Source organism: Tupaia chinensis, unplaced genomic scaffold (assembly GCF_000334495.1).
Source record: "Tupaia chinensis unplaced genomic scaffold, TupChi_1.0 Scaffold144899_1, whole genome shotgun sequence".
Taxonomy (NCBI): domain Eukaryota; kingdom Metazoa; phylum Chordata; class Mammalia; order Scandentia; family Tupaiidae; genus Tupaia; species Tupaia belangeri.
In genome coordinates, this window is record NW_006204759.1 from 3,843,701 (window position 1) to 3,868,542 (window position 24,842).

Sequence of the window (24,842 nt, forward strand, 5' to 3'; positions counted from 1 at the left end):
ATAATAACAAATGGAAATAAATACATAAATTCTTCTTTTTTTTTAGCGAGAGAGAGATTTTTGCTATAGGGCATATGCACTTGCCAGAGAGAGAGAGACAGACAGAGAGACAGAAAGTGAGAAATAACCCCCCAGGGAGAATAGCCACACCAATCTCTTCTCCTCCATGCTCCTCTCGGGATTTTGGGTATGCACACACACACCTGGCATGAGTTTCAAGCTGCCAGGTTCGGGACTCGAACCATAGTCAACTACGTGGGAGTCCAGTTATGTAGTAAGCATTACGCCATCTACTGGTTCCAATTAATAATTCTTTTAAAAATTAAAAAAATGACAACAGCAACAATGATCATGAATTTTTATCAAATACTGGGTTCTGGAATAAGCACTTTGCATCATCTCGTCAGACTCTCACAAAAATTTCAAAAAACCAAGTGTAATTTTGTCCCCACTTTACCAATAAGAAAATGACGTGCAGGGGCCAGCAGGTGGCATGGTGGTTAAAGGCGCTGGACCCCCACATGGCTGGCCACGGTTCAAGTCCTGGACCTGACAGCTTGCTTTCTCACTTTCTCTCTCTCTCTCTCTCTGCCCCTCTCTGGTCAAATTAAAATAAATAAAAATGAATAAATAAGGTTAAATAAAATAATTCTTTAAAAAAAAAAAAACATGGCGAAAATGAAGTGCAGACAGACCACTTAACCTGCCAAGGACAGCAGTAACTGTGCTGGTCCCATCTGGAGCTCCCTCAAGCTTGTGTTGAGATATAACGTCTCTGATTTCTGTGTCTGCCTTCCCAGAATTTAAATGGCTCCAGAGCGAGATACAGCTCTCCTTCCCACCATCCCTTCTCTGAACTGTCTCCTGCCCATAGGGGCATACAGGAAGTATTTATCGGCCTGGCTTTATCTGGACGGCACCTGCACTAAGGGGTCCTACTAGAACTCGTGACATGGTGACAGAGACAAGACCTCAGAGATGGGCATCAAAGCCATCTGTGTGGTTCTCTGCATCTTAATTTGAAAAACAATGTTCTCGGGACCAGCGGGTGGGGTGGTATAGTAGTTAAGGCACTGGACTCCCACATGGCTGACCGCAGTTCGAGTCCCAGACCTGGTGACTTGAAACTCACGTCAGGTGCATGTGTGCCCAAAATCCCAAGAGGAGAATGGAGGAGAAGGGGTTGTGGTGTGACCATCTCCCCTGGAGGGTTATTTCTCACTTTTTTTCTCTCTCTCTCTGTGTCTCTGGTGTTCTTGACTCTATGTATTGATGTAGATCACAGTCACTTAACAATGACTTCTGGGAGGGGGTGCTTCTAACAAAGATTGAACCCAGTGGAGACAACGGGCAGCACCAGAAGGCAGCAAGCGGTTGGGTGGACCGGCCATCTCTGGTATGACAGATGCTAAACCGCCTGTCTCTGAAGACCACAGTTTTCTCTTCGTGACCACCAGGGGGCACATAGGAGCCAAATTTTTCTTCATCCTCCTGGGCTCCTCTGAGATTTGAGGCCAGACTTTCTGGAAGCCAGCAAACTCCTCTGTGCAGAAAAGCCTGATGGCTCCATCCAGCTAGGAGCTCACACCAGTGAGAGTGGTCAAGGCAGCACCGCGGGTGCCTGCAACCTGCCCAAGGACAGTGACGACTCTACCAGTCTCAGCTTGAGTTTCCTAAATCTTGCACTGGGATTCAACTTTCCTGGGTTTTGTATCTTACTTTCCTCATTTTAAATGACCTCAGATCCAATTTGCCACCAGGTCCAGGTGGCAAACAACAAATCCGGAAGAAATCGGCCTCCTTCTCCATGTGGTCTGTGTCTCAGCATCACTAAGTGCCCATGTGAGTCACCTAACCCCCATGGAGGACAGGGGTCTGTGAGAGCCCAGTCTCTAAGGGGATGCAGCAGGCGGTCCGAGCTGGGGAGGGCTCAGGCTCTCACTTGGCACAGCACAGCTGGAGCCCTGCTCTGCAGAGCTGAATTGGGGTAGGAACAGGGGACAAAAGGGAGGGTCTGCGTGCTGGACAGAGGGTGGATGTGTCCTGAAGCAGCCCAGCCGTCCTGGATGCCAGCTGCATGAACTTGGGCTGATTACTGAATCTCTGGGTTCACCTCTGCTCCCCCAAACAGGCAGGAGCACCTGCCCTGCCCGCCCACATTATGGGGCTTGTCTGGGGATTAGTAAGGACACTGGGTGTGAAAGGCTCTGAGAGCTGGTAAGCTATTGGCAGGCGGTGGGATTATTGTTCACGTCTTCATCATTTTGGCACAAGAACCACATCTGCTGGCTCCTGAGTGGTATCCGGCCATTAGCTTAGAGATTGTGACTAATCATTTTCTAATGAGGAAAAAAAAAAACAAGTTTTGCTTAATGTTTTATGAGTCCTGCAAGTGGGCATCTCTATAAGGACCAAATCTCACTTTTGAGGACTTGGCCTGTCCAGCTAATCACAGCTAAGAGAAGACGTCGGGTGGGGGGCCCTCTTTCCTGGGGACCACCATGTGCCCTGTGAAGCCCACAGCAGGGCAGTAGGGAGAGCGAGAACGAGATGCTCTCCGCCCAGGAGCCCACTTGAGGGAGGAAGACCTGCACAGGCTCCCTCTGATGCTGGGCAGGACCAGACCCCCATAACACGCATAAGTCGGGGCTCCAGGGCCCACAGACCACACCAACAGTGAACACTGGGTGGAGTCCTGGGTTCCAGCTGCAATTGTAATCCTCTGGCAGGTGTGGCACCAGGGACAATCCTTGTGGCAGTTGGATGGCATATGGGCTAGGGCATGAACAAGATGTAGGATTCTGGGGCCAGCAGGTAGTGTGGTGGTTAAGCACTGGACTCCCAAATGGCTGACCATGGTTCAAACTCCGGACCTGGAAGTTTGCTTTCTCACTCTCCCTTTCTCTCTCTCTCTCTCTCTCTCTCTCTCTCTCTCTCTGTGTGTGTGGGTGTGTGTGTGTGTGTGTGTGTATGTGTGTCTTTCTCTGGACCAATAATTAAATAATTAAATAATTAAATAAAATTAATAATTTTAAAAATTAAAAAATACATAGCCTGCAAGGAGGAGGACATTCCAAACATAGGTTTCAGCCAAAGTGAAGATGCAGGAGGGCAGGGCAGAGACCAGGGACTCTGCCCTCAAGGAGCTTACAGTCCATTTAAGAGAAGGAAAATCAAGTACATGAAAGCCTCAGAAGCAACATGGCTGTAGTCCAGGGCCGTGGCACAGTGTGTGTGGCAGCAGGAAGGGGAGGAAGCCGGGGGGCAGGAGGGCTCTGGCTCACTTCTCTGTGCTGGTCAGGCCCCACCACCTCTCTCCAGGCCATTTTAGAGCCTCCTCTGTAACACTCCTCCTCCAGTCCGGCGTCCCCTCTGCTCCTTCAGAGCCCATGATGCCTCAGTCCTCCAAACCCCTCGGCCTGGCGTTCGAGACCCTTCCCTGTCTGGCCCACACTCCTGGCCACAATCCCTACGGCATCCTTTCATTTGCCCACGACCAAGTTACATCAGGCGCTTTGTCACACCATGGACAAAGTGGCATCAATATAAATATGTCCCCTTCACTTGACCCCTCTGCCTAGAGTGCTAAAGAGGGCAGGTTCTGCCATCCAAACCCTTGCATCGTGACCTCAGGGAAATTACTTAACTTTTGTGTATCAGTTTCTCCACCTTTGAGATGGGGATTACAGTACCCACCATCTAGAGCATTAGAAAGATCAAATGAGTTCAAAGGAGTCGGGTTGAGACCAGCTCACGGTAGGAAGGCAGATACTCAGAAAACGTTAGCTGTACTTGGCGTCAGCAGATGGGCACTTCTGAGGCTCACCTGCAAGAAGAATGAGCTGCTCTTCCTCCGGGCACGTGGGTAACTGTCATTCTAGTGATGGAAATTCAACAACAGAGGGCAGGTGGCAAGGGCTCGCCATCACATTGTCCTTACTCGGGGACCTCCACCCTCTGGAATGCCATCGGTCACTTGTGGCCCAGGAAAAGTGTAGAAATAGCACTCCAGTTCCTACAGACTCCTGCACCAAATGACACGCTTCTGTTCACATTTCACGGGCTGCAGCAAGGTAGGCGGGTAAGTGCAATCCTATCATGTGCTTGTCAGATCAAGATATTGGGGTGCAGAGCCCCAACTGCCAGCACGGCTGCCTACTTCATCATTCTAGGAGTGGGCTGGTTTCACACACCGACTGGTACTTCCCAGAAATGAGTGCAGAAACGGTGAGGGGTTGGTGACTTCAGGCTGAAGAGAGGAAGCCTTGGCAACTGTATTCAACATCCCCAGCCCCAAAGAGGGTCCAGGCACGCAAAGCAGATGCAGCAGCAGGACTGTCCATCCACGAGCTTGGATCCTCTGAGGCTTAGCCCTCAGAAGTAAAGCGAAGACACTCTAGGAGAGCGCTGGGCACAGGCTGGCTCGCCTGGGCCCGCAGGACACCCATCCGGTTCCTAATCCAGTATTTCCCCATCTATCCACTGCACCCAGAACAGGCAGGGCGGGCTGCCTCCTGGAGATCAGAGGACCCAGCTCTCCTGGCAGATAGGACTCTGCTCTCCTTCAGCCCAGCCTTCTGTCTCAGGGGTTCCGGTGTGAGGCCATCTTCACTCATTCTGGCGGAGAGGGAAATTATACACCCTTCCTGAGCTATATGCAACTGCTTGTCCTAGAACACTGGGGCAAGGCTTTCCCCCAACCTACAAATGACCCCCCAAGGCTATCTTCAACCTCCCAAACCTAGCGCTGAGGGTGTGCCTTAATTATAGTCTTCCTAAAGCAGAGAGGTATGTGTTTTATTAATAGGTCAAGGCCCTAAAAGGATGAGCTTTAGGATCGGAAATTCAATCAGGACAGCGCAGCAAGTTCATCTGTTGGGTTGTTGGAAAAGTCATGATGTATTTTCTATGTTTTTCTATGCAAAAATGCATCATGACTTTCCTGACAACCCAACAAAAGCTTCAGACAATCACACAGTTTGCAAATTGACCTTACAAAGAGACAATATGGGTCAGCAGGTGCTGCGGATGTTGAAGCAGCAGGATCCCACATGGCTGACTGTGCGGTTTGAGTTCTGGACCTGGCAGCTTAAAAAGCATGCCCAGCATCTGTGCATGTGTGCCAAAAATTCCAAGAAGAGAATGGAGGAGAAGGGATTCCAGTGTGGCCATCCCCCCACAGAGGGTGATTTCTCACTTTCCCTCTCTATATATCTCTCTGTGTCCGTCTCTGTCTCTCTCTCTAGAGAGCACATGCACCCTGTACCAAAATTAGGGGGAAAAGAGAGAGAGAGACAACATGAATGCTTCCCAAACTCATGGGTGCCTCGGAGTCAAGCCTGCCTGAACAGGTTCCTTTGGGACTCTGGGAGGAGATGCAGCAATGATGGCCATTCCACAGTCATCCCTCCCACTCACAAGGGGAGGCTTAAGATGCTCTGAGATCCCAAGAGATGGCATAATGGTTACATCACTGGACTCCCATGTAGTCGACTGCAGTTTGAGTTGTGGACTCGGCGGCTTAAACCTCACTCCAGGTGCGTGTGCGTGCGTGCCCAAGATCCCAAGAGGAGAATGGAGGAAAAGGGATTACAACATGGCCATCCCCCCTGGGAGGTGATTTCTTGCTTTCTGTCTCTCTGGCGAGCACAAACATCCTACACCAAAACAATCTCTCTTTAAAAAAATGGGGGGGGGGTAGGTCAAGGCCCTAAAAGGATGAGCTTTAGGATCGGAAATTCAATCAGGACAGCGCAGCAAGTTCATCTGTTGGGTTGTTGGAAAAGTCATGATGTATTTTCTATGTTTTTCTATGCAAAAATGCATCATGACTTTCCTGACAACCCAACAAAAGCTTCAGACAATCACACAGTTTGCAAATTGACCTTACAAAGAGACAATATGGGTCAGCAGGTGCTGCGGATGTTGAAGCAGCAGGATCCCACATGGCTGACTGTGCGGTTTGAGTTCTGGACCTGGCAGCTTAAAAAGCATGCCCAGCATCTGTGCATGTGTGCCAAAAATTCCAAGAAGAGAATGGAGGAGAAGGGATTCCAGTGTGGCCATCCCCCCACAGAGGGTGATTTCTCACTTTCCCTCTCTATATATCTCTCTGTGTCCGTCTCTGTCTCTCTCTCTAGAGAGCACATGCACCCTGTACCAAAATTAGGGGGAAAAGAGAGAGAGAGACAACATGAATGCTTCCCAAACTCATGGGTGCCTCGGAGTCAAGCCTGCCTGAACAGGTTCCTTTGGGACTCTGGGAGGAGATGCAGCAATGATGGCCATTCCACAGTCATCCCTCCCACTCACAAGGGGAGGCTTAAGATGCTCTGAGATCCCAAGAGATGGCATAATGGTTACATCACTGGACTCCCATGTAGTCGACTGCAGTTTGAGTTGTGGACTCTGTGGCTTAAACCTCACTCCAGGTGCGTGTGCGTGCGTGCCCAAGATCCCAAGAGGAGAATGGAGGAAAAGGGATTACAACATGGACATCCCCCCTGGGAGGTGATTTCTTGCTTTCTGTCTCTCTGGCGAGCACAAACATCCTACACCAAAACAATCTCTCTTTAAAAAAATGGGGGGGGGGAACCAGCAGTTAGCGTAATGGCTATGTCGCTGGACTCCCACGTAGTTGACCGCGGTTCACGTCCTGGACCCAGTGGCTTAGAACTCACGCCAGGCACATGTGCGTGCGTGCCCAAGATCCTGACAGGAGAACGGAGAAGGGATTGTGGCGTGACCATCCCCCTTGGGGGGTGATTTCTCGCTTTCTGTCTCTATGTCTCTCTTTGTCTGTCTGGAGAGTGCATGCGCCCTATGGCAAAAACCTCTCCAAAAAAAAAAAGATGCTAAAGATGCTCTGAGATCCCTACAGGAGGCTGACTCAGTGGTCAGTACCTGCTGAGCCAGAAGCACAAACAGGCCAACAAAGTTCGCACCAAGCAAAAGAAGAGCTGAGGCATGCAGGAGAAGGGGTTCTCGCTGATTAAATTGCTTCTTTCAGAAGGCACTGGGGGGCCAGCAGGTGATGCAGTGGTTAAAGCATTGGACTCTCACAGGTCATCCATAGTAGGAGTCCCAGACCTGGTGGCTTAAAACTCACACCAGGTACGGGTGTGTGCATGCCCAAAATCCAAGAGGACCATACCTGGGACTGGTACTTTATAAATGAGATAAATTTATTCAGCTCATGATTCTGGAGGCTGGGAAGTTCAGGAGCATGGCACTGGCATCTGATGAGGTTATGGCAAAGGCAGAAGGACAAGAAAGTGCATGAGAGAGCAACAGAGGATGAAGGCCAAACTCCTTTCCTATCACTCTCACAACTAACCTGCTTCAGACATAGTGGCACGAATCTATTCATGTGGGTGGAGCCCTCATGGTCTAATTACCTCTTAAAGGTCTCACTTTGTAGGGACCAGCAGTTAGTGTAATGGCTATGTCGCTGAACTCCCATGTAGTTGACTGCAGTTCGAGTCCCGGACCCAGTGTCTTAAACTCACACCGGGCACGTGTACATGCGTGCCCAAGATCCCAAGAGGAGAATGGAGAAGGGATTGCGGCATGGCCATCCCCCCAGGGGTGATTTCTCACTTTCTGTCTTTCTGTCTCTCTGTCTCGCTCTGACTTTCTGGCGAGCACATGTGCCCTATAGCAAAAACCTCTAAAAAAAAAAAAAGGTCTCACTTTGTAATACCATCACAACAACAATCCAATTCCTACATGAGTTTTGGAGGAGATATTCCAAGCGCAGCAGTAAATTCTTGGTCAAGGTGCTGCTCTGAGAGCAAGCATTGCTTACAAGCTGACCCCAAAACAGTCCAGGAAAATGATCACCCAGAGCTCAGGAATGGTCATTGGTAAAATCCACAGCAGTTCTTTAGCCAAAGGGTTTGCTAAGACTCTTTCTGGTTGTGGTTTCTCTGGAGCATGACCAGAGCTGCCCCTACAGCTGCATCCACATCCTGCCCAAAGGACACTGGCAAGGGGAACGCCCTCTGCACCTCCTGCTTCAGCACCTCGTTCCTGGACAGCGCGCTCCCACTCCCCACCAGCCGCTCCACGCCCCACTCCTTGAGCTGCTGACACGGAAGCATTGAGTGCAGGTTCTGAACGATGCCGCGACACAGGGCCCGGGTCACGTGCCCCAGGGAGAGGTCAGAGGAGGAGATTCTGGTCACTGAGGCCAGCTGGTCCGGCAGGTGCCTCTCCCCCAACACTGTGGGCCTGATGGTTAGGCAAGTATCTCTCTGCTGTGCAGCTGCTTGAATCACGCGGGAATACACAATGGATTCTTCAGTCTCCAGGCCTGCCAGAAAGAGAAGATCTGTGTGAGCGCCTGCATCCCCACCACGCAGTATGGAATTCCCACAGGGCAAGGACAGGGCTACCTGCTGCTTCTCCTTACAGCGGCTGGAAGCTTCTGGGCTCATGGACTGGCTAGCTATTCTCTGCTCCAGTTCCCAGCAAGTTATCTCACTGCCGACTCCAGCACGGATTCCAGGGGGACTGCTTCCGGAAATTGCCATGACCCTGTTCCTAATCCGTGCTTCCTAACTATTCCTCACTATGAGGCCTGGGGTCCCGAAAGGCCCAAATGCACACTCTGATCAGTACGTATCATCACAGCCACTTTAGAGTCATTAGCAGCAGCATAGAAAGTTCAAGATCCTGGGGCCAGCAAGTGGTGCAGTGGTTAAAGTGCTGGACTGCCACATGGAACGCGGCTTGAGTCCCAGACCTAGAGGCCTGAAAGTCACATTTTGTGCCACGTGCATGAAATCCCAGGAGAACAGAGAAGGGAATGCAGCATGGCCACCCCCTCGAGGGATGATTTCTCACTTTCTTTCTCACTGTCACTCTCTGTCTCTTTGGCAAACATACATGTCCTATGACAAAAACCTTAGAAAAGAAAGAGAAAGGAAGAGGAAAGAAAGAAAGAAAGAAAGAAAGAAAGAGAACAGGAGAGGAGGAGACAAGAGGAAAGGAAAGGAAAGGAAAGGAAAGGAAAGGAAAGGAGGGAGGGAAGGAGGAAGAAAGAAAAAGAAAAAGAAAAAGAAAGGAGGGAGGAGAGAGAAAGAGAGAAAGAATAGAAAGAAAGAGGGGGGAGGAAGAAAAAAAAGAAAAGGAAAAAGAGAAAGAGGGAGGGAGGGAAGAGAGAGAAAGAAAGAAGAAAGAAAGAGGAAGAGAAAGGAAGGAAGTAAGGGAAGAAAGGGAAGGAAGAGAAGGAAGAAAGAGACAGAGAGAAAGAAAAAGAAAGTTAGTTCAGGATCCCAGGCTGATCACAGTCTAGGCCATTCTCATTACACCCACAGGGCACCTGAGGCCCAAGGAGAAATGACATGTTGGCCATCCTATTGCTACAGGGCACATGCGCTCGCCAGACAGACGGAGAGACAGAAAGTGAGAAATCACCCCCAGGGGGGATGGCCACACCGCAATCCCTTCTCCTCCATTCTCCTCTCGGGATCTTGGGCACGCATGCACACGCGCCCAGTGTGAGTTTTAAGCCACTGGGTCTGGGACGTGAACCACGGTCGACTACATGGGAGTCCAGCGACACAGCCATTACGCTAACTGCTGGTGCCCCTCCTACAGCTTGTTGATGTCAAGCCAGAGTTCCAGTCAGATTTTCCTCTGTTAGCTCTGTAGTGTTGAAAAAAAAAAAAAAAAAAAAAAAAACAAATAAAAAAGGAAGCCTTGAGTTCAATATACTTTGACCTTGGAACCCAGTTTGCCATTAACCGAGGGAAAGCAAACCTGGCCCTGATGGGAAAAGAGTGCTCACAGTGAGGACTCTCCACGCGTGGGCACACTGGAACCACCAGAGCTTCCAGGGTGCTGCAGGGTCCCATGGGGGCCATTCCGAATTCATCTTCTGGGCTGCGCCCTGAGTGCTGGAATGTGTGAACACTCCCCAGGTGGTTCTGACGGCAGCCCAGCAGAAAGGCACCAGCCCAGACTGGAGCTTCTCAGACCTGAAGGTGCAAATGAATCCCTTATGGCTTTTGTTAGAGCGCAGCTTCAGAGGCCCTGATTCTGCTTTTATTAAAAGCTCCCCAGGCCAGTGCTGCCAGCCCATGGACCACACTCTGAGAAGTAAGTTCTGGAACAATGCTTGTGGACATTCCCTGTCATCAGAGTCACCTGAGAGGTTTATAAAATGCTCTCCTCGGGTCCCATTCCATCCCCAGGCCAAAAAAATCTGGGCATGGGCGTGGGCCTACGTGACCATTACTTAAAACTTCATAAATATTTCCAGTGCTAAGAAACACTAATCTGGAGAGCCGCAGCAGTCTCAGCATCAATACATTTAATTTATACAAAGTCAATGATCCACATTCAGGAATTACAGAGAGGAGAAATCATCTCAATGTCGTGGGCAACTAGTCAAAATTTGATCAGACTCCTGGTTAAAGACGGCAAAATGAATATGTGTCTCCTTCCCCTACACAAAGTCCACTAAGTCTGAGAGTTACGAGAGCCACATTGCAGGACCAGCAGATGGTATAATGGTTATTTTGCTACTCCCACGTGGTTGACCACAGTTCAAGTCCCAGGCCCAGCAGCTTAAAAAAATACACTGGGCACACGTGTGTGTGTATGTGTGTGTGCCCAAAATCCCAAGAGGAGAGTAGAGCAGAAGAGACTGGCATGGCCATCCCCCCGAGGACTGATTTCTCGCTTTCTCCCCCTCTGTCTCTCTCCGTCTCTCTGGCAAGCACATGCAACTTATAGCAAAAATCTCTTAAAAAATAAAAAAGAAATCACACCAAACTTGAGACCAGAAGATGACATAATGGTTATATTGCAGGACTCCCACATAGTCGACCATGGTTCAAGTCTCAAACATGGCAGCTTGAAACTCACACCGGGCATGTGTGCATACCCAAAATCCCTAGAGGAGAAGGGATTATGGCGTGTCTATTCCTCCCCCCCCCAGCAGGGGGGTGATTTCTTGCTTTCTGTCTCTTTGTCTCTCTCTCTATTTCTCTGGAGAAACAGGCCCTATAGCAAAAATCTCTCTAGAAACAAAAAGAGAGAGAGCCACATTACACATGACCAACCACTATTCAAACCCTGGCTCCAGGGGCTTGAAAAACACGCCAGGCATGGGTGCATGCCCAAATTCTTGACAGGATGGAGAAATGAAGAAGAGATTACAGTGTGATCATGCCCCCTTGGAATGTGCTTTCTCTCTCTCTCTCTCTCTCTCTCTCTCTCTCACACACACACACACACACACACACACACACACAAGCTCACCTCACATGCCCTCTGGCAATTAATAAAAGAAGAAAGAAATTCCACTAAAATAGCAGTAAATTAAAATCAATAAAAAACAAAGCAAACAAAAAATGATAAAAGTCAACAAAGATCAAAAGCATAAGGAAGAAAACAGCAAAGAATAAGAGGTTTTGACACCTATGGACGACAGGCAGCAGGTACAGGGCGAAACTGGCTTCTCAGAGCAGAGACAAAGACACTGCAGCTGGAAATCTGCAGAGAGAGATGTTGATGAGAAGAAGCCGTAAGAACCTGAGCCCTGGATGCCCAAGCTACTTCAGAAGGAGGAAGTGACAACAAGGCTAGAAACAAAACCCCAGGAACTTTCCCAAACCCAACTGGCCAGTGCAGCCCAGCCATTCCCCCTTGAGAAGCCTTTGGGCCAGAACTTCGCCCCGTCTGCATTTCCAGAGGCACTCCACTGACTCCAGACTCTGCTGGCTCCCCACGTCCTACTTGCCCAGGAGAGGATATTACAGGACACATACGTATAGCTGAGGACATGGAACGGAAGCTCACAGCCTTCTGTTTGATGTCTGTGAGCTGCGCTGGCCAGCTCCCCCTAGAATGGATCAGAGACTCCCTGCCCTCTTGGCTATCACACACTGTTCCAGTTAAAACCAGGTCCTCAAACCAGAGCAAAGACTGGAGTTTCTAAAAATCACATCCAGTAGGTGTAAGAATTTAAGATGACCACATGTCAGACCAGGACTCAGGTAGGAATGGAAGGGCTGGGACTGCTAGGTTTTGGGGGATTTTTAAAATTTTGTTTGTTTTTGTTTTTGGGTTTTTTGGAGAAGTTTTTTGCTATAGGGCATGTGCACTTGCCAGACAGAGAGAGACAGAAAGGCAGAAAGCGAGAAATCACCCCCCAGGGGGGATGGCCACGCCGCAATCCCTTCTCCTCCATTTTCCTCTCGGGATCTTGGGCACGCACGTACACGTGCCCAGTGTGAGTTTAAGCCACCGAGTCCGGGACGAGAACCACAGTCGTCTACATGGGAGTCCAGCGACATAGCCATTACGCTAACTGCTGGTCCCTATTTAAATTTAATTTTTTTATTATTATTTTTTAATTTGACCAGAGAGGGTCAGAGAGAGAAAGGAAAAGTGAGAGAGCAAGCCACCAGATCTGGGACTCAAATTGTGTTTGGCCATGAAAAATCTCTCAAAAAAAAAAAAAAAGAAAAAAAGAAATATTATCACACGCTTTACTAAAAACCCTGCAAAACTGAACTCTAGACTTTATTAGGATGTCGCCCGTTTTTCTGCTAATGTCCCTGTGCTGTTCCAGGATCCAGTCTGCATGGTATTGTTCATCACATCTCCTCAGTCTCTGTGCCTGTTATTTGATTGACTTACTGAAAATTTTTATCTCCTTTTCCTTGTTGCTTTGGTGGCTTTACATGTCACGTCTGTTCTTTCAGAAGTTACCATTGTGAAGATAAAGCTTATCTAGAAAAGCAATGTCTATATAAAATAAAAATACATAAACGAGTAAAGGCCAGTGGATTGTGAGGAAGGAGGGTGGCTGACTAGCTGTTTACTGGTTGCGGTTGCTCTCTGCTGGCGACGTGGCTGGCTGGCTGGCTGGCTTTCTTTCTTCCTTCCTTTCTTTTTTTCTTTCTTTCTCTGAGAGCTCTTCTACTTTATTACAGGGAGAAGAAGCCCCTTAGGTTGTCAGAAAATACAGGATTGATCTTTTTTTTATTTTATTTTTTTTTTAATCTTCCTATGAAACGCTGCTATTCAAACAGCCAGAGTGAATTGTCTCAGTTCACTTCTTTAAAATCCCGTGACATTCACTTGGGTATGGATGTCTTTGGCTGCTGAAAATCTGGCCTTTTAGTGTGCACAGGGTGATAGGCCCCTAACCAGCAGTTCCAGAACGTTCCATTTTCATATATTACATCCATAACACCTCCTAAAAGTGAGGTATAGCAGGGCAAGCATTTTCCAAAACAGATGTCATGTATATACCAACCTGTTTACTGGTTGTGGTTATTCCCTGTTGGCTATATGACTGACTTTTTTTTCCCAATAATTATTTATTTAATTTAACTGTTATTTTTTGGAGAGGTTTTTGCTATAGGGTGTGTACATTCACCAGAGAGACAGAGTCAGAGAGACAGAAAGCGAGAAATCACCCCCTAGGGGGGATGGTCATGCCGCAATCCCTTCTCCTCCATTCTCCTCTCGGGATCTTGGGCATGCACACACATGCGCCTGGCGTGGGTTTTAAGCCACCGGGTCCGGGACGCGAACCGCAGTCAACTACGTGGGAGTCCAGCGACATAGCCATTATACTAACTGCTGGTTCCCAATATTTCTTTAATTAAAAAATTTATAACATTTTTACCTTGAAGGAAAAGTCAAAATACACTCAGGTTTTCTTCCTTGGTGGGAACACTCATGCCCTGACCTTGGAGAGTGCCTGAAGAAAGGTACGTGCCCCGTGGGGGCCTGGGGGACCTGGCTCTCGCCCTGTCCCTGCGCCCTGGGCTCACTGCTTCCCCTTAATCTACTGGTGGAAAGTGCTGTGAGCTGCCAAACGTCCTCACCATGACTCAGAACCACAGCACATCGGAGCTGGGACAACATGGAAGCAAGGAACTTGCTAAGGCCACAGGAGGACTCAAGGACAGAGCTGGGGACAAAGGCCCCTCTCCCCAGTTCTACCCACCCACCACACTACACTTCTTTAACAAATGCTGGTATCATACTATCTCTGTGCAAGATGCCCTTCAAAATGCTTTGCAACATTACCTTACTTAATCTTTACAGGTTGGCTTTTTGTATTTGTTTTTGTTTTGTTTTGTTTTGTTTTGTTTTTTGAGAGGTTTTTGCTATAGGGTGCGTGTGCTCGCCAGAAAGACAGAGAGAGACAGAGAGACAGAAAGCGAGAAATCATCCCCCAGGGGGGATGGCCATGCCGCAATCCCTTCTCCTCTAGGGATCTTGGGCATGCATGCACATGCACCTGGCATGAGTTTAAACTACCAGGTTCAGTATTCAAACCGTGGTCGGCTACATGGAAATTCAGCAACATAGCCATTATGCTAACTGCTGGTCCCTGTTTTTGTTTTTGTTTTTTTCCCAGAGAGATTTTTGCTATGGGGCATGTACATTCCTTGATGGAGAGACAGAAAAAGAACATGAAAAATCACTCTCTGGGGTATAGCCACACAACAATCCCTTCTCCTCCGGTCTCCTCTTAGGATTTTGGGCACACATGCACACGTGCCCAGTATGAATCTGAAGCTGCTGGGTCAGGAGCTCAAACCATGGTCGGCAATGTGGAAGTCCCATGACATAATCACTACAACATCTGCTGGTCCCCAACATCTTAAAAAAAAATTTTTATTTATTATTTATTATTTATTTATTTATTGGCTCGTCAGAAAAGTCATGACATATTTTTCTGTTTTTCTAAGCAAAAATGCATCATGACTTTTCCAACAACTCAGTATTTGTTGTGATTTTCAAGTTGCCAGACCTGGGACTCGAACCACGATCTGTCACGTAGAAATATAGTGCCTTAACCACCATACCATCTGCTGCTCCTTACAGCCTTTGAGGTAGGTACTAGGATGATCCCCATTTTCAGATGAGATCACTGAAGCACAGAGCGGTTAAGTAACCTGCCCAGAGCACACAATAGGTGGCAAAGCTGGGACGGAAATCCAGGCCACCTGGCTTCTAATTCCTGCTCTTGACCTCATCAGGGTGGAACTCCCTGTTTGCCAACCTCTGGAAGATGATGCAAACCTCAGGCATTCTTAGTAGAGTAGGATTTTGCTTTTGTATTTTATGCTTTAATGTTTCCATTCCTAGTTAATAAATACCGTGTCTTTTATCTAGTAAATTCTATTGTATTTGCATCTATATTTTTCAAGCAAACAACATAATTATAGAAATTACAAAAAATGTTAAATGACATAAAAATACAAATCTTCAAAGCGTCCTATGTCTCATGAAATAAGAACCATGGGGGCTGGCAGGTACTATTGTTGTTAAGGGCACTGGACTCCCACATGGCCAACCGCGGTTCAAGTCCTGGGCCTGGCAACTTGCTTTCTCACTTTCCTTCTCCCTCTCTCTCTCTCTCACTCTCTCTCGCTCTGTCCCTCTCTGGTCAAATTAAAATAAATAAATAAATAATAAATAATTCTTTTAAAAAAATCATGGAAATACAAAAGGATCTTACAGAGAAATGAAGTTACCACCTCTTTAGGGATTAAGAAAAATGATCCCTTCTATATAAAGAAAAATAGCAACGACTTGGTAAATAATTGACAGACCCACTCCCGTCAGGCCAGTGTCTAAATAAAGGCTTTACATGCAGGTTCAGATGACTGATTCTGCACCTTGAAAACCTTTCTTGGATCCACGCAGTTTGAGTCCTGGTCACTGAGGCTTGAAACTCACACTGTATGTGTGCATGCATACCCAAAATTCTAAGCGAAGAATGGAGGAGAAGGAATTGTGACATGGCCATCCCCCAGGTGGGGTGCGGTAAACGATTTCTCACTTGCCCTATCTCTGTCTCTCTCTCCAATGAGTATACACATCCTATAGCAAGAACCTAAAAAAGGAAATAAAGAAAGGGGGAGAGAGGGAGGGAAAAGAAAAGAGAGAGAGACAGACAGAGAGACAGAGAGAAAGAAAGAAAGAAAACCTTTTCTGGGTTCTTTAAGTAAAGCATCCCTAGGGGAACCCCAGCTAATGGGGCAGAGCTACCCTGGCCACCCTGAGGTTCCTGGCCAGCCAGGGCCTGACATCCATCAGCAGGCCTGCCCGCACACCCAGCCTGGGCTTCCCAGGTGCTCTCTGCAGCCTGTGCCTCCCCTGGCTACTGTGTGGGATGTTTCCTGCAATTACCTGATTCCGAGCTCCAATCGGTGACCACTGCCTTGGCTGGCCATTGTTTCCCTAGACCTGGATGGCCGACCAGAACTTTCATTTCTACCTAGAGCTGGCAGAGGGAACCTCTCCTGAAAACAGCAGGCTACCTGCTTCACTGTACATGCAGATCAGGGGGCCTGGTGATTCTACCCTGGCAGATGAACGAAGGGAGCAGGAGGGTTCCAGGGAGCCTTCTAGGAAAGTGGGGCAGGAGCTACTCACCAGTAACAAATACTGTGAAGGTTTTATAATGTTGTAAAATACCAGGAGTTTTACATGCGGTCTTGTTTTTTAAGTGCCAGAGTTCACATGCACTGGACACAGGGACAGCAGAATAGAGGAAGAGAAAGCACCCCTACCCCCTGTGGTGGGGAATGGTCACACCACAATCCCCTCTCCTCCATTTCTCCAGCTCATCGAGATGGAGGGCATGTATGTACGTGCCCCAGTGTGTTTTTCAAGCCACCAAGGCCAAGAATTGTGCTCAGCCATGTGGGATCTGGCTATCCACGCACAGCACTTAAACCACTGTGCCACGAGCCTAGCCCTACACGTTCATGTCTGATCATTCTATTTTCAGCTGTCTGTACTTACCAGAAGGAAAGCCTTAAATACAAAGAATTCAGGAGGGTTTGCTTACAGAAAAAGTATGCTAGAAAGGAAGGGACAGCTGGGGAAGCTATTGGATACGTCACAGTCAAGTTCAGGGGAAAAGGCATCTCTCCACACAGCCCCCCCTCACCCCACCACGCAACACACACACACACACATGCACACACATACACACACACACACACACACACACAGGAGTCAGTGATGGCAGCTCAGAGGATGAGAGCAAACAAGGCTATACGCTCAGACCCCTAAGGAAGGAAGGAACATGCTGGAACCTGGCGAGGTCTAGATCTGAACCTAGAAGCTGAAACTGCACACTGAGCTTCAAGATACTGACCGCCACAGGGAAAGGACAAGAACGCACCCCAGCGGGGCTGCACCTCACCTAGATCTGCCATCCACTGAACCAGCATGTGGACGAAGGTGGCCAGCACGTTGCCCCCGTTGAGTGACGCTGCCACTCCCAAGTAGGTCCTGCCAAAGTATGGGAAGTAGGCGACTGGAGCCGTGGGGTCTGGAATCTGCGCCGGCTGGAACCCTGCAGGCATGGAGGCTGCCAGCTGAACCGAGGTGCTGATGTTGAGAACTGGGGCCCAAAGAAAGCAGAGCTGAGTTAGGCGGGTCAGGCTAACCTGGAGGTCACAAGTCACAGAGGGCAGTGGAGAGTGTGGTGGTCTTAACAACATGGCTGGGTGACCCAGGGTACAGGAGTTGGGGATGTGTGGTTCAAACCATACTTAGGTACAGGTAGATGGGAGCGAGGAGTTCAGGAGTTCTGTGGTACAACATAGTGACTATAGCTAATGACAACATATTGTATTGGGGTTGTCAAAAATTCATGGAAAATACGAACTATGAAAAAACCTATGGGGACCAGCAATTAGTGTAATGGCTATGTCACTGAATTCCCATGTAGCCAACAGCAGTTCGAGTCCCATACCCAGTGGCTTAAACTCACGCCGGGTGCATGTACGTCTGTGTCCAAGATCCTGAGAGAAGAATGGAGAAGAAGGAATTGAGGCGTGGCCATCCCCCCTGGGGGTTGATTTCTCACTTTCTATCTCTCTGTCTCTGTCTTTCTGGCACGTGCACGTGCCCTATAGCAAAAACCTCTCAAAAAAAAAAAAAAACTTATGTGAGGTTTCAAAATTCTTTGCACCAAAAAGAACTCATACTTAAATTTCATTTTTTCCACAGACTTTGTAAAGTCCCCCTATACTCTTCAAAATGTTATGAGAGTGGATATTAAGTGTTCTCACCACAAAAATACCTGTGAGCCAACATATTTTTTGAGAGGTTTTTGTTATAGAGTGTGTACACTCACCAGAGAGACAGAGAGAGACAGAAAACAGAAATCACCCCCCAGTGGGGATGGCCATGCTACAATCCCTTCTCCTCCATTTTCCTCTCAGGATCTTGAGAATGCACAAACACGCACCCAGCATGAGTTTAAGCCGCCGGGTCTGGGACTCGAACTGCAATCAACTACATAGGAGTCCAGCAACAAAGCATTATGCCAACCACTGGTCCCGAGCTAACGCATTTTTAATGAGCTAGATTATAACTACCCCGTGAAGTATGTATACTTCAAAGCATCATGCTGTACACGGTATGTACGATCCATCCTATTGGGATTTGGGGCACACAGGCACACACTCCTGGGATTTTTTTTTAAGTCACCAGGCTGGGGTTTGAACCATAGTTGGTCATGTGGGGTCTGGCTCCCTTAACTCCTAGGCCACAGGGCTATCCCTCTGACATTTTCTCTTTAAAGACTGTAAAGAAATAGGGAAAATCTACTACATAGAGGGTGGTACCAGACAAACTTTTTAAACTCAAGGTTGAGTTTTTGTTTTGTTTTGTTTTTTATTGGCAAAGAGCATGTGCACTTGCCAAAGAGAGACAGGGAGAGAGAAAACACCTCCCAACAGGGTATGGTCATGCTATAATTCTTTTGCCTCCATTTCTCCATCTCATCAGGACATTGACATGCTTGTGCACACACTTGGTATGTTTCTCAAGTCACCAGGACTGGGATTTGAACCGCAGTTGGCCATGTGGGATCAAGCTCTCAACACAAAGTTCTTAGCTACTGTGCCACAGATCCAGCCATTGAGTTGTAAAATGTCTAACTGAAGGAAGCGGAAAAAAGATGTCATGACCAAAAGAAAATCCTGGGTAAGAAATTCGCTTGTCCCTTGATCATTTTCCCAAAGGGACTCACTCTGCCAGAATGCCGTGAGGAGCAAATGAAACACACATGCCACTGCAGGTACCATAGTCACAGCATCCTTCACACCCTGCTCACGTGGGGAGGCCCAGACGCCACCTAGACAAGGGATTTCAAAGTTTCCTGCTCCAGGTCTAGCAGGTGGTGTGGTGGTTAAGGCACAGGACTCTCACATGACTGACCACAGTTCGAGTCCCAGACCTGGTGGTATGTTTTGTCACTTTCCCTTGCTCTCTCTCTCTCTGGTCAAAAAATTTAAAAAAAACAAATACAATGAAATAAATGAATAAATCTTTTGTTTCTTCCTACTTTTTGGCTATAGCAAATGGTGCTGCTATGAACACTGGCATGCACATTTTTGTGTGAACATGTTTTCAGGATATACCTAGGAGTAGAATTGCTGGGTCCTCTAGTGACTCCATGGCTAATACACAAGGGGCTGCCAGACTGTTTTCCAAAGGGGCTGCACCATTTTACAATCCCACTACCACATTCTCACTTTTTCAAATGGTTGAGAATGAATCAAAAGAAGACTATTTTGGAGCCAGCAAGTGGCATGGCAGTTAAAGCACTGGATTCCCACACAGACTAAGGTTCAAATCCCAAACATGGTGGCTTGAAAATCACATTAGACACATGTGCACACTTGACATCCCAAGAGGAGAATGAAGGAGAAGAGATTGTGGCATGGCCAGCCCCCCTGCTCGACACACACACACAGGGGATGATTTCTCACTTTCTCTCCCTCTTTCTCTCTCTCTCCCAGAAATAAAAAAAGGAGGCAACTTCATGAGATATAAGAATGATATGCAATTTACATTTCCTTTTCTTAAAGGAATTATTTTATTTAACTTTATTTATTTACTTTTTTATTTTAAATGTATTCATTCATTTATTTTAATTTGACCAGAGAGTAAGAGAGAAAGTGAGAAAACAAACCACCAGGTCCAGGACTTGAACCGTGGTTGGCCATGTGGGGGTGTCCAGCACCTTAACCACCACGCCACCTGCTGGTCCCTATTTACTTATTTTTAATTTGACCAGAGAGGGACAGAACAAGAGTGAGAGAGTGAAAGAAAGTGAGAAAGCAAGCCATCAGGTCTGAGACTTGAACCGCGGTTGGTTTTGTGGGAGTCTAGCCCCCTTAACTACCATGCCATCTGCCGACCATTCACATCTCTTTTTTTTTTTTTTTTGGAGAGGTTTTGCTATAGGCACATGTGCTTGCCAGAAAGACAGAAACAAAAAGCAACAAATCATCCCCCGGGGGGATGGTCACGCTGTAATCCCTTCTCCTCCATTCTCCTCTTGGGATCTTGGGCATGCATGCACACATGCTCAGTGTGAGTTTAAGATACCAGGTCTGGGACTCGAACCATGGTCGAACCATGGGAGTCCAGTGACATAGCCATTACGACAACTTCTGGCCCCACAATTCACATTTCAATGTCCATGAATAACGTTTTATTGGAAGCCAGCTATGCCCGTTCATTTGCATGTATATATATTGGCTGTGACTGCTCAAACCCCAAGGGCAGAGTTGAGCAGTTAAGGCAGAAACCATGGCCCTCAAAGGGGAATCTATTTACTATTGGGCTCTCTGTTCCAGACTGCTGCCTCCACCTCACTGTGACTCTTCCCCTGAACACAGAAGAGAATGCTACGCTTTCGATCAGATCTGACACTACTTCAATTGACAAACACACAGAACAAAATCCCTAAACTACTAGTCAACTTTCTTGGCCAAGGAGTAACACTAAAACCAGTGAGCTAGAAAGTCCTTTCCCTCCCCCTGGCCAGACAGGGTCATTGCTTAGGGACAGAACTTGCCCTGCTGGCTTCTAAACTCTGCGAGCAGGAGGTTCCACCTGCAGGGATCTTTACAGAATAATGATCCCCAGGAAGCTATTGAGGCTGCCAAGTTCCATGGACCCCTCAGACCCTCACGCAGAACTAGTGTTTGGAGGCAGAGTAGATGTGAGGAGAGAAGAAAAGGGAAACTTACCTGCATCTGTCCTTTGCGCCATGCAGGAGTAGACAGAGGCCTGTAAGTCCCCCAGGGCCACGCCCACCTGTGTGCCCTTCGGGATTTCAAACCACGCATGGGAAGTTCTTCCTGCCACGCTGCCAGGCTCAGCAATGTCTGGGAGCAGGTGGACGGGAAAGCCTGAGGCCCTCAGTCTGTAAAACAGTGGGCACCCATCTTTACTGGGAGCTTGATTTTCTGGGTTTTGCTGTTTCCAGGAAACTCGGCCGGGGTAAGAACTATAGGACACACATCGGAGAAGGAGAGAGAAGGAGGGAGAAGGAGGGGGTAGACTCCAGTGTTGTCCCAGACAACCTCTGGCTCTTTCAAAATCTCCAGCTAGGAGTTTGTAAATAGAGAACAATAACTTTCAAAAGCTTGGGATCTAACTTCAGGGGAAGATAATACCCGTTTAAGCAGTAGCAATCAGGGAAGATTAGATAAGAGCCAGACCTCGGCCCTGGGGCCTCCTGAGTTTGAAGAGAACACAAACAATCTGGGAGGGAGGCCGAGTCTGTGCAGTGAGTGGTTAGCACAGTCCAAATCAAAGTCCAAACCAAAGTCCAACCCGTGGGGCTCCTGAACACCAAATGCATTCGTCACTGAGGGTTAGTGAATACAGGCTGTCAACTCAACCAAGCATGCCAGAAGGTCCTTTACCTGAACTACTAGGTGCTTTCTGGATTAGTTCAGAGCTCAGAATGTGGGCCCTGAAACAATGAACTTAGAGGGCACTGGGCTTCTGTACCTGAAAAGGCAAATGGTGGTTTAAAAAGAACTGAAAAGGCATCCCTCAAGCCTACTACCTCCAGTTCTTAACCTTATTTTAAAATGCATTGAAGAGTGGGAACCAGCAGTAGGCTTAATGGCTGTGTCGCTGGACTACCATGTAGTCGACCGCAGTTCACGTCCCGGACCCGGTGGCTTAGAACTCACACCGGGCGTGTGTGCGTGCATGCCCAGGATACCGAGAGGAGAATGGAGGAGAAGGGATTGCGGCGTGACCATCGCCACTGGGGGGTGATTTCTCGCTTTCTGTCTCTATGTCTCTCTCTGTCTGTCTGGCGTGCGCACGCGCCCTATAGTGAAAACCTCTCCAAAAAAAAAAAATGCATTGAAGAATGAAAGTGATGCTCTCAAATCTACAGACTAAGTCCAGGGTCACAGAGAAGCCCACCCTCAGTCTGGGGAGCTGTGGCAGAGGGGCCAGATAGCATGGTTCTGGAGGTGGGCACCGCACCCTGGGGCTTCACTTACACCCAGCCCACCCATGCCTAGTGCCCAGAATAGACTGGGGGGTTGGATCCTGACTCCCACCTCTAGGAATCCCTCAATATTCCCAAAGGGGAAAGGCCCCACCAGAGCTCTGGCTTCCCAGGTGCCCCTCAGCCTGGAGCCAGCCTTCAGGGTCATACTCACATGTCCAAGTTCCAGCTTTGGCTCCGGGTGTTGAAATAGCCCCAGCTCGCAGCGTTCTGGTCAGACATGAGGGGTCTTGGCAAGCCACACAGCATGGTGACCACGTAGTCCTGAATGGTGCCAGCTGCACTGTAGGACTTCAGGAACTCAGGGCTGTTTTTAATACCAAAAACAATTCAATATGGTCTCAGATGATCTGAAAAGCCTAGGCTTCACCTACCTATGGGCAAGGGGGACTAGACATGGCATAGCTGGGTGGCAGCCATGACCCCATGACCCCACAAGTACATCTAGGCCCCCTGGGTAAAAAACCTCCAGCTAATCCAAGCAAAGCCAGCCTGTCAGCCCTAGAAGAGGGGACTCAGGGCCAAAGCACCACACTTACAGAAGCATTGGCCCTCAGCCATCCCACAGCCCTGACCCCGCCGTGAACTCATCATGGGACCAGAGGCGTCCTTTGCCCTCTTTGTCACCTACTATCCCCTTCTGGGTTAGAAAGGACAACCCAGAGAGAGACCTCTGTAAGATGAAGCAGGTCTGGGCCAACCTAGGTCTAGTGATCGCACCCTGTGCTCACTAAAGCACACACCTGCAGGTAGAGTGAGGCTGACCAGCCAGAGGGGCTTCCCCCCGCTCACTCCCATTCCCCAGGAAACCCAGCAGTCAATTCCAAAGACAGTTGTCCATACCTATTCTTCGAAAGCCAGAAGATGGTGGCACAGCCAAACCCCGTGGCCACACTGAGATGGGACTCTGGCTGGGGCAGAGAAGCCAGGAAACTGCTGCTACACCGGCCGTCCTGCCATGTGACCAGGTGGCTCACAGCTCCGGGCTCCACCACAGGGGCGGCCCCTCCCTGCGTCCACGTACAGCCTGGAACAAAGGAGAGTACCAAAAATGGAGAAAAGAACAACTGACCGGGCGCTGGCCCAGCTTGAGATTACTCTGCTGCTGAGTTCACAGCAGAGACGTTTGTCACTGTCACCTGGCTCCCACGAGAGTTCTGCTATCATATCAGTGAGTGTCTGGGTTGAGTTACTTGGCTCTACCACATAATGGCAATGTGACCCTGGGCAAGTCACTTGCTTCCTCCATTTTTCCCCTCCTTCAATGCTTCTTTTTATGAACATTGATATTATATCTCCTCGTACCCCGTGGGAGAGAAGCATTTACCACAATGGCAAGTGCCCTGGTCTCCTTCCATTCAGCCTTCATCATGATGACTTCAGCAAGATTTGCTTCCTGATGATAATCTAAATACTCTCTTTTCTTTGGGTCTTAGCCAACTGATGTGTTTGTTTTTAGATTTTTGACATAGGGCACATAAACATGCTGGAGATAGATAGAGACAGAGAGAGAGAGAGAGAAACTGAGAAATCACCCCCCACCCAAGTGCTACAACTCAATCCTTACCCTTCCATTCTCCTCTTGGGATTTTGAGCACACACATGTGCCCAGAGTGTTTTTCAGGCCAGCAGGCGTGGGACTCAAACCATGGAGTCAGCCATGTGGGATCCAGGGCTTTAAACACCATGCCACCTGCTGGCCCAGCTAATTGACTTTCAGACATCAAACTTTACTAAGGAGTCTAGCCATCTCTAATACATTTATCTCTCATGACATCTTCTGGATTTTTCTCCATTCTTGTTTAAGTATTTTCTCCAAAACTATTTCCAGTGTAAGAATGTCTGTGGCAAAGTGTCTAAAAACCTATATTGCTCAGAATACTTTTGCATGTTCTCAAATCTGCATGAGAGTGTGATCCATTGTAATATTCTAGGTTATGAGTTCCTTTTCTTTAATGCTTAAAAAACACTATTTATGGTAGATTGCCACAAATTCTCTGCTACTTCTCCCATTAAGAGGTGGGGAACCAGCAGATGACATAATGGTTATGTCACTGGACTCCCACATGGCCAACCACAGTTCAACTCCTAGACCCAGTGGCACCGGGCACATGTGTGTACATGCCTAAAATCCTGACAGGAGAATGGAGGAGAAGGGACTGTGGCATGGCCCTCTGGGGGGTGATTTTTTACTCTCCGTCTCTCTGTCTCTCCAGTGAGTGCATGTGCCCTACAGCAAAAATATCTCTAGGAAAAAAAAAAAAAACAGTGGTATTTACAGCCCAGCCAAGAAGGCATGTACGGCTAAGATGCTGTGGTCTGTAAGTAAGACCACATGGTAGGCCTAGGTTTGATTTCTAGTCCAACGTAAAGTCCAGGTGCAGTGGTGCACACCTGGAGTCTCAGCTACGCAAGAGCCTGAGGCAGGAGGATCATGGCATGAGACCTTGTCTTAAAAAGAAAAAGAAAGGGGGGGGGGTGTATAAATCCTCTTTCCATGAATATAGGC

General features: G+C 48.2%; 1 protein-coding gene across 4 annotated transcripts in view; it reads right to left on the reverse strand.

The window, feature by feature from the left end:
- Positions 1-7,699: 7,699 nt before the first annotated feature.
- SHPK (sedoheptulokinase) overlaps positions 7,700-24,842 on the reverse strand; it is a 35,282-nt gene continuing 18,139 nt past the window's right edge. For all 4 annotated transcript variants that reach the window (XM_014583851.2, XM_027767906.1, XM_027767908.1 and 1 more), the window contains exons 3-7: positions 23,177-23,360; positions 22,488-22,640; positions 21,048-21,223; positions 17,198-17,398; positions 7,700-8,314 (exon numbers count right to left, since the gene is read on the reverse strand). In XM_014583851.2, the coding sequence (XP_014439337.1) occupies positions 7,902-8,314; positions 17,198-17,398; positions 21,048-21,223; positions 22,488-22,640; positions 23,177-23,360 (1,127 nt within the window). In that variant the 3' untranslated portion in view covers positions 7,700-7,901. The remainder of the gene's footprint in view (positions 8,315-17,197; positions 17,399-21,047; positions 21,224-22,487; positions 22,641-23,176; positions 23,361-24,842) is intronic.